The 14,146-nt window shown below is 42.6% G+C and overlaps 1 protein-coding gene across 1 annotated transcript in view; it reads right to left on the bottom strand.

The window, feature by feature from the left end:
• Nucleotides 1-12,758, bottom strand: part of matn1 (matrilin 1) — a 36,874-nt gene extending 24,116 nt beyond the window's left edge. Inside the window, 3 exon segments of the mRNA XM_072246609.1 lie at nucleotides 6,918-7,261; nucleotides 12,500-12,617; nucleotides 12,620-12,758. Of these exon segments, the coding sequence (XP_072102710.1) occupies nucleotides 6,918-7,261; nucleotides 12,500-12,617; nucleotides 12,620-12,664 (507 nt within the window). The 5' untranslated portion in view covers nucleotides 12,665-12,758.
• Nucleotides 12,759-14,146: the final 1,388 nt, after the last annotated feature.

Below are 14,146 nucleotides of genomic sequence, written 5' to 3' on the forward strand. Positions count from 1 at the left end.
CTACTGGGATCAAGACTCACACCTTTGTATAAATAATTCTTTCCCAGAACCTTATCTTTGACCTACTGGTTTACCTCTTCTTACACAATATGCTGCTCTGACAACTCTTAACCAGTGTTTAATAATGTATCCCTTTTCTTTCCAATCTTATACACCTTACCTTTTCACTGCTTTTCATCCTAACTTTCTCTTCCTGCACAGACAGCACTGTGCAAAGGTCTTAATATATATTGCTGGGTTGCCTCAGACTTTTGCACACTACCTGTATCTGTCAACGTGGAGCAGAGAGCAAGTCTGTAAATCTGATGGGAACAAAGGATGTTGAGAATAGCGAGGGTGGAGTGCCGCGGGAGGGGTGTGGGACAGGTGGCAGAGAAGTGCCAGAGGCAAGGGGTGCAGACACACCCCTGAGACACCAAGCAAGGTCATTTGATTCCAAACAAGTGGTTCATTGATCATTACAGAATGTCTCTCTGGTGCTTCCCACTCCAGTATTCCAAAATTACTACAGTTCTATATATATATATATATATATATATATATATATATATATACACACATACATACACTCACCAAAGATTTCTGCACAGTACTGTAGTCTTTGGGATTCTAAATTTCTCTCCCTTCCTTTAGACCCAGTTCCTCAGTTTGAAATTGGTATTGATTTTATCAATACATATCCCCAACACCATGCTTCCAACACTGTCTTGTGACAACTGTCCAGTTGAATATGAATGAAACTTCACATCAGAAGAGATTCTGAATATTGTCGACCTGGAAATGTCACTCTCCAGGGACATTCTGCTGACCCGCCGCATATTTCTTTTTAACTTTAGCAAGTTAGCAAGTTTAGAAAATTTTGAATTTCATTAGAGCACTGAGGTTGGGTTGTAAAGAGACAAATTCCTTTAATGGCATTTATATTGCTTTCATAACCTATTTTTGTTAGGAAAATCCTAACTGGATTAGGAAGCATCTCCGTTCAAGTAATTCAGTAGTGAGTTATAAGACCTGAGTTATAAGGAAAGATTGAATAGGTTAGGAATCTATTCCTTGGAACACTGAAGATTGGAAGGAGTTTGATAGAGGTATATAAAATTATGAGGGGTACAGACAGGAAAATGCAAGCAAGCTCATTCCACTGAGCAACACACAGAAAATGCTGGAGGAACTCAGCATCTAGGAAAAGAGTACAGTCGGGTTGTCCTTCCGAAGGGTTTTGGCCCGAAACGTCGGCTGTACTCTTTTCCTAGATGCTGCCTGGCCTGCTGAGTTCCTCCAGCATCTTGTGTATGTTACTCGGATTTCCAGCGTCCGCAGATTTTTCTCCTGTTTGTGACTTGATTTTCTTTTTCCACTGGGGTTGGTTGGGACGACCTCCAGAGGTCGCCAGTAAAGGGTGGAAGGTGAAACGCTCAAGGGGACCATGAGGCAAAACTTCCTCGCTTAGAAGTTTGCGAGAGTGTGGAATGAGCCGCCAGTGCAAGTGGTGTACGCGAGCTCAGTTTTAATGTTTAAGCGAAGTTTGGATAGGTGCATGGATGATAGGGGTGTGGAGGGCTATGGTCCGGGTGCAGGTCAAAGGGAGCAGACAGTGTAAATGGCTGGACATGGGCCAGATGGGCTGAAGGGCCTGTTTTTTTGTTCTGTACTTTTCCCTGACTCTCTACAGTTTGCTCAGCTGTCAGAACACTCTGAGGTGTTATTACCCATTAGTGATAGTAAAATTCCATTCACAGTTAGTTGTGCCTGCAGTCAACGTTTAAGTACATAAAGACATGGATTCTTACTTATCGCTAAAGAATGTTTCACTTTAGAAATAGTTCTGCTTATTTCTCTAGCAGCCGAGACTTGACAGTGACTATGCTGTTCTGAGGACTTTTATCCTTGGAGCACAGTAGCATAGTGGTTAGCACAACGCTTTACAGTACTAATGACCAGGGTTCAATTCCCGCCGCTGCCTGTGAGGAGTTTGTCCGTTCTCCCCGCGACCGCGTGGGTTTCCTCCGGGTGCTCCGGTTTCCTCCCACAGTCCAAAGACGTACCGGCTGGTAGGTTAACTGGTTGTTGTAAATCGTCCCGAGATTAGGCGAGGGTTAAATTGGGGGATTGCCGAGGGGGTGTGGCTTGAAGGGCCTATTCTGTGCTGTATCTCAGTAGATAAATAAATCTAGGCAAAAAGTCCATGAACCCAGGATAACCCTCCCAATAATACACTCCTAGCAGGAGCCTGTCTCTGGTGCCCACGCGGCTGAGTTTAGCTGGTTGCATTTGAGCAAAAGAAGCAAGATTTGTTGAAGTTTCTTGCCTTCCTACATTTCCATCTGCTACTGTCTATCTCCTGTACCATTAAATACTAGATTAACTGCCTTCAGATGTACGCCGTTTATTCTTTGGTGTAATTTTTTTAAAATGATGTTTCCTTAAAGCACTAATCCTTCTGTAACTGTAACTTCATTCAATATTGTGTCGACATACCTTGTCAAACAATTTCACACAGCACGTACATTATGCTCTATTCAGACAGTCCCCCTCTAGAACTATGACTGGAGCCTCTTTGTACTCTGTTTTACTTTCAGCTTGTTTTTTTGTACCATTTGAAAGAGATCCTTCTTTCAAAGCTTGATTAAAGTGAAATGAGAACCAGAATTCTTAGAAAATATTTCTCAGGGAAACTCCACGACACAATGGCAACTCTGAGGACGTGATAGAGCGGGACATATTGCAGGTCACTGGTCTGAGTGCTGCTGGTACCGTGCAACCCATGTCGCATGGTCGGGTGGTCAGCGACTAAACCGGCCCCCCCACCAGGCTTGCCTGGTGAGGAGGGTGGCTAGACACCCTGCAGGACGAAAAACAAGACCTGTCAAAGGGCGGATGAACCCTCTCGTAGGGTCAACGGCCATCTAGCAGACACTTGCCATGAAGCGGGGAAAGGGCATCCCTTGCATCGAAGCTTGGTCTGGCCATTCACTGCAACAGAACCTCCCCCAGCCGTCTTGGACCCCACCATGCCGCTGGATCCGGGAGGGGATGTCGAGAGGGTGGGTCTGGACCTGTGCGACCCCCTACTCACCTAAAATCCACTCACGCACATGCTGTTCCTTTCTACTGAAAGGAACCATCATCATCCTATGGGATGGATAGCCAGAGAGAGAGAGATTGCAAACTGGCGAAGAGAACCTGAATTTCTGGTAAAAGCTATTTTGTAAGAGTCCTGGTGAAAAGCCATCACCTTGAACTGTGGTTCACTTCACCGTAGATGCTGGCTAACCTGGTGTGTGTTTTTGACCCTTCCTTGTTTTATTACAGATTTTAAGCATCAACAATAATTTATTTTTCAGATGTTGAGCTGTTCGCTGAGCCTGGCAATTAGCTTGCAGACGTTTCATCCCCAGTGGAGGTGACATCCTCAGTGCACAGTTGTTGGCCTCCGTTCACTTGCCTCGGCCCTGATTGGCTACCCCTTCAGATGACCTTTGAGTTCCATTGGCTCACATTTCTTTGGCTGTTAGGAAATGTGAACCAATAGAATTCAAGGGTCAACTGAAGGGGTAGTCAATCAGGTTGGAGGCAAGTGAATGGGGAGTGCTATATAAACATACCACTCCCAGAGAGAAAACCTAACAACTGCACACTGAGAATGAGACCTTCACTGGTGATGAAACGTCTGCAAGCTAACGAGCAAGCATGTCGAGTACCACAACATCAAACGCCTCAACCCGAGCTACCAATATTCACCACCATTCTAATTTATATTTCTGTTCATCTACTCACATTTGGTTATGGTTGTAAAAAAAGACGGAAATGTTAACTTGGTTAGTTCTATGGAGCCATCGTAGCAGAGGAAAATAAGTCAGACTCTACACTTACTAGCTGTGACTGCCTGCTTTTAACACTGGCTACATGGAAGCTGAAATGAGAGAAGAAAGTCAATTTTCATTTTTATACTTGTTAAGGATCACAAAACTGAAGTTGAAGAAAATCGCTTCATGCCAAAACTGAATAAAGAACTTGCACACTGCGGAATTCTAGTCAGAAGAGCTTTGGAATAAACAAGTATATAAGTAATACTGTACTTGGCATGAACATGTGTTCCAGAGGCTGAAGTGAGGTTGAATTAGGGATGATATAGAAATGAAATTATATTTTATACTTTATTGTCACCAAACAATTGATACTAGAACATACAATCATCACAGTGATATTTGATTCTGCACTTCCTGCTCCCTGGATTACAAATTGATAGTAAATACTAAAAATTTAAATTATAAATCATAAATAGAAAATAGAAAAATGGAAAGTAAGGTAGTGCAAAAAAACCCAGAGAGGCAGGTCCGGATATTTGGAGGGTACGGCCCAGATCCGGGTCATTATCTTAATTATCTTGTCATATAGGACAAACCTCCAAGAGGTCCACAACCTTGTCGGGATTTGGAGGCTTGAGTCCCTCAATGACCCGGAGAGCTATGTTGGCTGCAGTCAAGGCCTAGGTTCTTGGTAGGGTCACCCACGCCAAACAGGTCAAAGGGTAGAGTCCAGACTAAGAGTGGTCCACTGGTCCTCCAGGTTCAGGGGTTCAGCTCTGGGCTAGCAACCCTGACTGGTAAAACAAAACTATTACGAAGATAGGTGGGGGAGATTCAAACAAGAGGACATGAGCTGAGAGTTAAAAGGCAAAAGTTTAGAGGTAACATGAGGGGGAACTTCTTTACTCAGAGAGTGGTAGCTGTGTGGAACGAGCTTCCAGCAGAAGTGGTTGAGGCAGGTTCGATGTTGTCGTTTAAAGCCAAATTGGATAGATATATGGACAGGAAGGGAATGGAGGGTTATGGACCGAGTGCAGGTCGGTGGGACTAGGTGAGAGTAGGAGTTCAACACGGACTAGAAGGGCCGACGCCCGTTTCCGTGCTGTAATTGTTATATGGTTAGATAGCAATGGAGAATCCTTCTACATCTGGGACGGTGCTCCTGAATCTTCACCCAGGACTTGCAAGACTGACATTAGTGAAAACTGAGAGGGAGCTACTGAGACGATGAAGAAAGGTTGTGATGGAGACGGAGGACCTTCATCGCTGCCCTAAATGCCAATGGCGTAACAGGCAGTAACACATACAAGACAAAGGAGTCCCTGTAGTCACTGGTATTTAGTTATTACTGTTGGATAATCCACATTGGGTATTGGATGAGAAGGGGAGCAATTATCAATAAACCCGCAAACATGTATTACATTTGAAAGATCTAGCAGAAGCTTTACATGGCCATCAGCACCTCTACAGTCTTTTCTGAGAATTCTGCACAAGAGGAGGAGAATGAAGAGATGACTAGAATTGAGTACCAATGATAAATGATCTGAGCAAGGCCCAACAAAGCTGGTACAAGGCAAGGTTACTTGCACCTTAAGGAACCAAGCAACTTCAAATGTTCAAAAACTTCAAAAACCAACAAATAGTTTGTTGCACATTTGATATCACTTTGTTCCCTGGTTTACGGGAAACCATAGAATTATGGGAAAGTTACATATGTGGATAGAGCGTTGGCTGATTGGCAGGAAACAGAGAGTGGGAATACAGGGATCCTTTTCTGGTTGGCTGCCGGTTACCAGTGGTGTTCCACAGGGATCAGTGTTGGGGCCGCTTCTTTTTACATTGTACATCAACGATTTGGATTATGGAATAGATGGCTTTGTGGCTAAGTTTGCTGATGATACGAAGATAGGTGGAGGGGCCGGTAGTGCTGAAGAAATGGAGAGTCTGCAGAGAGACTTGGATAGATTGGAAGAATGGGCAGAGAAGTGGCAAATGAAGTATAATGTTGGAAAGTGTATGGTTATGCACTTTGGCAGAAAAAATAAACGGGCAGACTATTATTTAAATGGGGAAAGAATTCAAAGTTCTGAGATGCAATGGAACTTGGGAGTCCTTATACAGGATACCCTTAAAGTTAACCTCCGGGTTGAGTCAGTAGTGAAGAAGGCGAATGCAATGTTGGCATTCATTTCTAGAGGAATAGGGTATAGGAGCAGGGATGTGATGTTGAGGCTCTATAAGGTGCTGGTGAGACCTCACTTGGAGTACTGTGGGCAGTTTTGGTCTCCTTATTTAAGAAAGGATGTGCTGATGTTGGAGAGGGTACAGAGAAGATTCACTAGAATGATTCTGGGAATGAGAGGGTTAACATATGAGGAACGTTTGTCCGCTCTTGGACTGTATTCCTTGGAGTTTAGAAGAATGAGGGGAGACCTCATAGAAACATTTCGAATGTTAAAAGGCATGGTCAGAGTGGATGTGGCAAAGTTGTTTCCCATGATGGGGGAGTCTAGTACGAGAAGGCATGACAAGGATTGAAGGGCGCCCTTTCAGAACAGAAATGCAAAGAAATTTTTTTAGTCAGAGGGTGGTGAATCTATGGAATTTGTTGCCATGGGCAGCAGTGGAGGCCAAGTCATTGGGTGTATTTAAGGCAGAGATTGATAGGTATCTGAGTAGCCAGGGCATCAAAGGTTATGGTGAGAAGGCAGGGGAGTGGGACTAAATGGGAGAATGGATCAGCTCATGATAAAATGGCGGAGCAGACTAAATGAGCTGAATGGCCGACTTCTGCTCCTTTTATGGTCTTAAAACTTCCAATAGTCTAGGTACACATAAAGATGTAAGATTAAGCAGATTTACCCGATGCCCATTTGACGAGAATGCTGAAGTATTCCCGGAATGATGAAAACCTATTGCTGGTCTTTACACTAGAAAAATCCACTCAACCCTCAAATAAGATCAGGCTAGATGGAAAGCCCTGCTAGTCGTAATCCAGTTAGTTTAAAAGAAATGAGTTTAGTTTTACACTAAAAAGAAAATTAAGTCAAATGTCATCAAAATATTATTGTTTCAGACAGTTTCATTAAAAAACGTTTCAATGGTTACCTTGCTGGCATCATTGAGTTTCACCCGTGCCCCGTTAGTCTCACTGAAAGCAACATTGGTAGCAAATAGGATGGCTAAGCCGGTCATGGTGCCCGAAGAAAGGGGCTCGATCTGGGAAACAGCTCGCAGGAGGCTGGCTTTGGTGCGATGTGTTTTGAGGCTGAATTCGTTCTTGACCGTACTGGCATAGTTGACCAGTCCAACCCGGGTGGCATTTGGGCCAATGTCAAGGGATTCAATCACCTTGGATACAAACACTTTCACCTGTTCAAATTCTTTCGGGCGGACGCTCCGCGAGCTGTCAATGATGAAGACCAGATCCGTTGGTTTAGTTCGACAAAGACCTGTACAAGGAGATAAAGAAAGGTGTAAAAATAAAAGGGCAAAATGTAGGTGGAAACAAAATTGGGAGTCAAGTATCTTTCTGTATAATATGTTCTTTGGCCTTGCAGAATTTGTTTGATTTCTGTCAGTGGTCCTATGCATTTTATTTTCAAATTTGGTTTTGAATGTTGTCCTCAATCCAATTACAACTTTCCATTAGTTCGGACAACAATTGGGGGAAATTATCAGTAATGTATCAGCAAAATTACTAGGGTCTGGGATTCAAAAATGAAAAAAAATGAGTAATTGCGTGGTTGCTTGTGTTCTAACCACAGTGTAGGATCTACCATAATACAGGGTTGAGGTAAACCATTGGTATATTCTTTGAAGCAATATTTACAGTGTAGAAGCAAAAGGACCTCGCTTTGCAACATTGGTGGTACTCGGATAAGTTAAAGTATCAGACTGCATCAGACGCTCTACAAGTGCACAATTATTCCACATTTGTGCTCTGTAGGGACTAGTTGGTTCCACTACTTTAGCTGTGATTCTTGTACTCTTTGTCACAGAAATATGGATAAGGAGTTATTGTTCCTTTCCATGGCTTGTGGCACATCGGGCGGCAAACTTGCCGTTCCATTTGGATTTTTATTTGTTCAACCCACCGTGGACGGAAAGCATGCAGGGAGCTGGCTGATCCAAACCTGGGACTACTTGCCCTGAGGTTCAGTGTGAACGCCACTACACCACCGGCGGGCTGCAGAAAAATAAAACTTTATTTTTATTGTGTGACGCAGAAGTCCAACACTTGGTGGCTTCATAGACACATGGATTCCCTGTTCCTCATTTCTGGCACCTCCAGCTTTTATCTTACTGCTTGAAGCATAGTCCTTTTCTCTAAGCATTAAGCCTGTGATTTTTACAAAGGCTGTTGAAGAATTGGGAGAAAAATATTACATGATTAGAAAACATGAGTACAATAACATGTAATTAAGAAAATAAAAATACACATATTAGTTTGAAGATTTAAAAGATGTAAATATCATGGCTGTAAAATTAAGGTATAGAGATTTTGGCATGGACTAGATGGGCTGAAGGGCCTGTTTCTGTGATGTTCTTCTCAATGATTCTGTGACTATTCATAATGCATAATGATGGACTCACAAGTGAAAGTATGGAGATTTATAATGTTCTATTATTGGATTGATGTTCTGGAGAAATATTGGTGTATTATTACCACTTTTTTTGGTAAGAAAATTCTTCCTTTATTGCTATATTAATCTTTTTTCCCTCCTCTTAAGGTTTGGTTTCAGATGTATTGCCAATTCTGAACAAGATCTCTGCAGGAATATTTCATGAGATTTCCATCAGCCCTGTTTTTTATTAAATTTTTGATCACCTAACAGTTGGATTAAACATCTGGGTCTAAACGGTGAGCACGGAGGCAAATAATACAGCCTTGATTGAGCCTCTCCTCACATGGTACATTCACAGGAAGTACTAGAAATATGCAGTGGGCCATATCCATATTCATCAAACCAACACCGCAGCCTACATAGTATTGGACTCTGAATGAAGCAATGCTTTCTGTGATTAATTTGGGGTGGCCCAGTGGTGCAGCTGGATAGGTCTTCTGCCTCAAAGCTCCAGCATCCCGGGTCCAACCCTAATCTCCGGTGTTGTCCGTAGAGAGTTTACACTGGGTGGGTTTCATAGGGGTGCCCCAGTTTCCTCCCACATCGTAAAGAGATGTAGGGTGATTCAAGCCCTAATGTGTAGGTGAGTGATAAACTCCGGGGAAGTTGATAGTGGAGACTTTCGCAAATAAAACAGCAGAGGCTTTTTAAGTTGAAGGGAAACCATAACAACTCTTTCATTGTTTTCCAAACACAGAACACACCGCGCCGTACAAAACTTCACCTAATCACGTCATCATGTCAGACCAACCTCTGAACGTGAACCCCAACTCCATGTCGGTGGCTGTGAATTAGGTACATTACCCTACAATACAGGATGGTTTTGTGGGGGGAAAGAAATGGGGAGCTGATGCTCTGAGCTGGCATGGAGTCGATTGCCTGAAACGGCCTCCTTCCATATAATAAGGGAACATGGAAGGAGCATAAAAGATTACAGTTAAGACTGATGGAACAAGCTGGCCTTTGCAATTTGCGCAACAGCGAAGTACTTATGCACCAAAACTGTATCTGAAGCATAAGTGATACTTTATATTATCAAAACAACACTAATGTTGCCAAGGCCAGCCCTTTTGCTTTAATACTGAAGGAATATAAAGAGTATGCCAGTAAAATGCCTTCATCCTGTATGATTGCGGACTTTTCATTAAGGACCAGTGGACATCATTAGGGTCGGAAACCTTATACTTTCTCAGTTTAAGTACTCAGAGAATAATTCGTGATCGTCCCTCGCAACCGAGCACAGTTTTTGAGTAAACATGGAACTTGCTTCATCAGGTGATGCACAGGCCATTAATTCACTACCCATGGCATTGACTTTGGTTTGCCTTCAAGAAATTGAACAGAGGAGGATGAATTAAAGAAAATACAGAAATACAACAAGTGACTTTAACAGAGTGCAGATGTGTCCAATCACAAACAAGAGAAAATCTGCAAATGCTGGATCAGACCAGACTGAATCCAATGTGTCTCCGCTTCAACTGTATGGACTCTCATCTGGACTGTACGGACCAGCAGTAATATTACCTTTGACAACAACAAGGGTAATAACAGGGTTAAAAAGCAGGCTTTACTTTTCAAGAGATTGTACAGTGTTTGCAATCTGTTTTAAAATGACACAATCATGAACGTAGAATTCTACTGAGGTGGGTTGAACACAGCATGATACCTGTGAACAAAGTCACCAGAGAGAAGTAGTAATAGATATGAAGCAGTTTCTTTATGAGACAACAAAGTGAGATAGAGAAGGCATTATGTTGAGACCAACTTCAGAGGAACAAGGTCTGCCTGACCCAACACGGCGTGACATTTTATGTGCTAAAGATCAAATGACAATTCCATATTTACAATGCATCCACAATATTTTCTATGAACTACACACAAACTTCACACCTTGCACTTCATACCCACACCACAGACATCTGAATTAAGTTTTAATCAGCATTTTCAGGTCATCCAATTAACTATGGTTCCGGGTTCTAAGGAACCCATCATTCAGAGCTGCATTTTAGATTCCATCCACAGTTCATATTTGCGTCTGAAGTCAGTCGCTGGAGTTATTTGCCAAATGTGCTAACTCTTAAAAAAACGCTCTAACAATATCCAATTCCAAAGAAAACTACTTTCAACAGTTTATCTTAGAAAGATCAAGTTCAGCTTTGCACATCCAAGCCCATCAACTCAAAATCATTCGCGAACTGAGAGGAAAGTGACATAATGGTCTGCTCTTTGTGAAGCGGTGAAGCACCAAGAACCACAGAAAACACAGATAAACATCTGGGAACTTGGTAGGAACCAGCCATATTAAAAGTAAAGATGGATTTTAATGGGCGTTCGCAACATTTGGATGAGACAACCAACCAAGTGAAAGTTGAGAATGTAATTGGGAACACTGAAGATACGAGTAGCTGAGATCCAATAGTTAATCATAACTTTTATGTTAATAGTACATAGCTACAAGGCAAAGAAGATAATGTTGTCACAAGCTGCGGTCTATCTAACTATCAAGTGGTGGACACGCAAAGGTCAGTTCCAGTGATAATTCTCCATTTCCTGCTCATTGTACATGATCAAACTAGTAATTTCAAAGGTGGCACCTTATACTGAAACAGAGGAGTAACTTGTGTATTATGGTACAAATATGGACACGTGGAACTTCTGCTGTTTCATATCAGGGTGACCATATTGGTGACTCAATCAGAAACAAGAGAAAATCAGCAGATGTTGGAAATCCAAGCAAAGCATACAAGATGCTGGAGTTCCTTCAGCATTTTATGAACATTGGTGGCTATTTGCTTAGAATATTTTAAACTTGTAAATCTGACGTTTACAATCTTTAATCCATATCGTATGTAAGTATTTTCTTCAATGATTTGGCATTATTAATAGGCTTGCAGGAAGTTAGCTCTACTTTCTTAACACTTTAACTCAGACAAGTTGCTGTTTTACTAAAATTATTTTTTATTTCTATGTATTAGAATAGTTCTAGTTATTTGAGTTTAGATGCCAAGTACAATACACCTTGAAGGAGCTGCTAAAGTCTTAGTAAGTGACAGTGATACCATGAGGAAGAATCTGCAACTAACTCCAACTAAAACCTCTTAGTCAGTAAGTGTAGTCTGCATGAAGAATGATTTGAAGACTTCGAACAAAAGACAACACGAGTTCATAGCTCCTTGAAAGTGTTTACACAGGTCGATAGGGTGGTTAAGAATCCTTATGGTATGCTTGCTTTTATTGCTTGAGGCATTGAGTTCAAAAGTCAGGAGTTTATGTTGCAACTTATTAAAACTCTGGTTTGCCCACATCTGGAGCATTGAGTACAGTTTTGGTCACCCCACTGTAGGAAGGATGTTGAGGCTTTGGAGAGGGTGCAGAAGAGGTTTACCAGGATGCTGCCTGGGTTTAGAGGGCATGTGCTATTATGAGAGACTGGATAAACTTGGGTTGTTTTCTCTGGAGCAGCGGAGGCTGAGGGGAGATCCGATAGAGGTTTACAAGATCATGAGAGGCATTGAGTTTTCAGAGAGTGTCTGTTTCCCAGGGCTGAAATGCTTAATACCAGAAGGCTTGCATTAAAGGTGGGTGAGGGGGGGGAGGTGTAGTGATGTGAGGGCTAAGTTTTTTACTCAGAGAGTGGTGGATGCCTGGTATGATGGTAGAGGTAAATACATTAGATGTTTTTAGGAGACATTTGGATAGACACATGGATGTAAGGAAAATGGAGGGATATGGAGGAATAGGTAGAAGTGATTAGTGTTTAGGTGTTTTTGATTTGTATTTTAGCTAGTACTGCACAACACTGTGGGCTGAATGGTCTGTCCCTGTGCTGTACTCTTCTATGTTTAAATTTCCATACTTATAATTCCAGCATAATATTGAAATACCATCAGGAATGTACAGTACTGGTGTGGATGCAAAAATCTCTTCAAAAAAAGGTGAAAAGTTTTAAGCACAAATTTGAAGAAAGCATAAACACTGGTTATTTACTATACTTAATGTTGAGTCTATAAAGTACATAAGAAACCGACGACATTCTACTTTTTTAGTGAACGTAGTTCTTACCTGCCGGAGGGTTTGCTTTAAGATTAGGCACCGCGTTAACCTGAACTAGGATCAAGGCGGAAAGGAGCAGCCCAGTGAGAAGTCCCTTCATCTTGTTGAGCGAGCGGTTACAGGAGATCGGGCTGCAGTGTGGCAGAGAGCGGGGCCGGCTCCAGGTATTAACATGCTACCCCTCGCAGAGGCTGGAACGCAGCCTGACACGTGTGAAACACACACACACCGAGTTCCAGGAAATGCGTTGAGATTGAACCCTTTGATAAAGTTTTAGTCCCCAGCGTCTTCTGGACCGCCGCGGTTTATAGATAGGGGGAATGATCCAGCCAGGAAGACGGATAGACTCAAACAGGCTGAAGGTCAGGAAAATAGTCGATTGACTGATCTTACATCAACCTCCTCTGTCAACCGATAGAAGTCTCGATAAAGATTTCTGAATGCGTTTTATTTTTAAGCCCATTGGTTTTACGCTTTTCTCCCTCTCTCAATAATTTATATTTTAACATTTTTTTCCCGTTGACAGTTATTGCAATCAACCGTGTTGGGATCTAATTAGAAAGCGGGCGACTCCGTCTCGCAAAAACCATGACCATAAGACCATAAGATATAGCAGCAGAAGCAACACTGCTCAGAACTACATAGTTATTCAGCTTTCTGGAGATTATTTTATTTGAGTGGAACATTCCCATTCCCATCAGGAGCAAATAAACTTTCTCTGTAGGGGTTGGGACGATACAGTTGTTTGACTAATTATTTTCACTGAGGTTAAGTGTGACTTAGCTGCAATCGGCAACTGTGAGTTTTGCCGATTCGATCAGCCCGAATTTGACTTATTACTCCAGCAACGTTGCTCGTTTTCTTTTGCATTTTCAATTTCGCCTTCGTCTCCCCTTTGCGGCACTACCCGTCTTTCAGATATTTGGAGACCCTGGCCTTTTACTGTGCAGCCTATCCACGTTATTCACGGGGGAGAGGGGAGAGGGGGACTGACTGACTTCCATATTTTAACTAAATGATTCTCCTCTGTGGTTGCATCCCAGTCTCCAGACTGGTCAGGGTGCAGGGAACAAACGCTTTAAAACACAGTTTACTAGTCTGAACACTTAAATGGTGAAGAGCGGCGCACGGCTGATAAATCTAGAAGTTTGTCTCCTGCCAATGGCCCCCCTTCCCTCGTTATCTCCGACAAACCGTTTAAATAATTATGGACTTCAGAAAGGGTAGGACGAGGGAACACAAGCAAGGGATCAGAAGTGGAGAGAGCGAGAATTTTTACATTCCTGGGTATCAAGATCTCTGAGGATCTAACCTGGTTCCAACATATCGATGCAGCCGTGGAGAGAGCAACACAGCGGCTTTATTTCATTAGGAGTTTGAAATTTAGTTTGTCACCTAAAACACTCGAAAACTTCTACAGATGAGGAGAGCATTCTGACAGACTGCATCGCCATCTGGTATGGGGGGGGGTAGTGGGGAAGGGGGCACAGGATCGAAGTAAGCTGCAGAGAATTGTAAAGTCAGTCAGCTCCGTCACGGGCACTGGCCTCCGTAGCATCCGGGGCATCTTCAAGGAGCGATGTTTCAGAAAGGCGGCATCTATCATTAAGGACCCCCACCACCCAGATTATGCCCTCTTCTCACTGCTATCATCAG

Source organism: Mobula birostris, chromosome 29, assembly GCF_030028105.1.
Source record: "Mobula birostris isolate sMobBir1 chromosome 29, sMobBir1.hap1, whole genome shotgun sequence".
NCBI lineage: Eukaryota > Metazoa > Chordata > Chondrichthyes > Myliobatiformes > Myliobatidae > Mobula > Mobula birostris.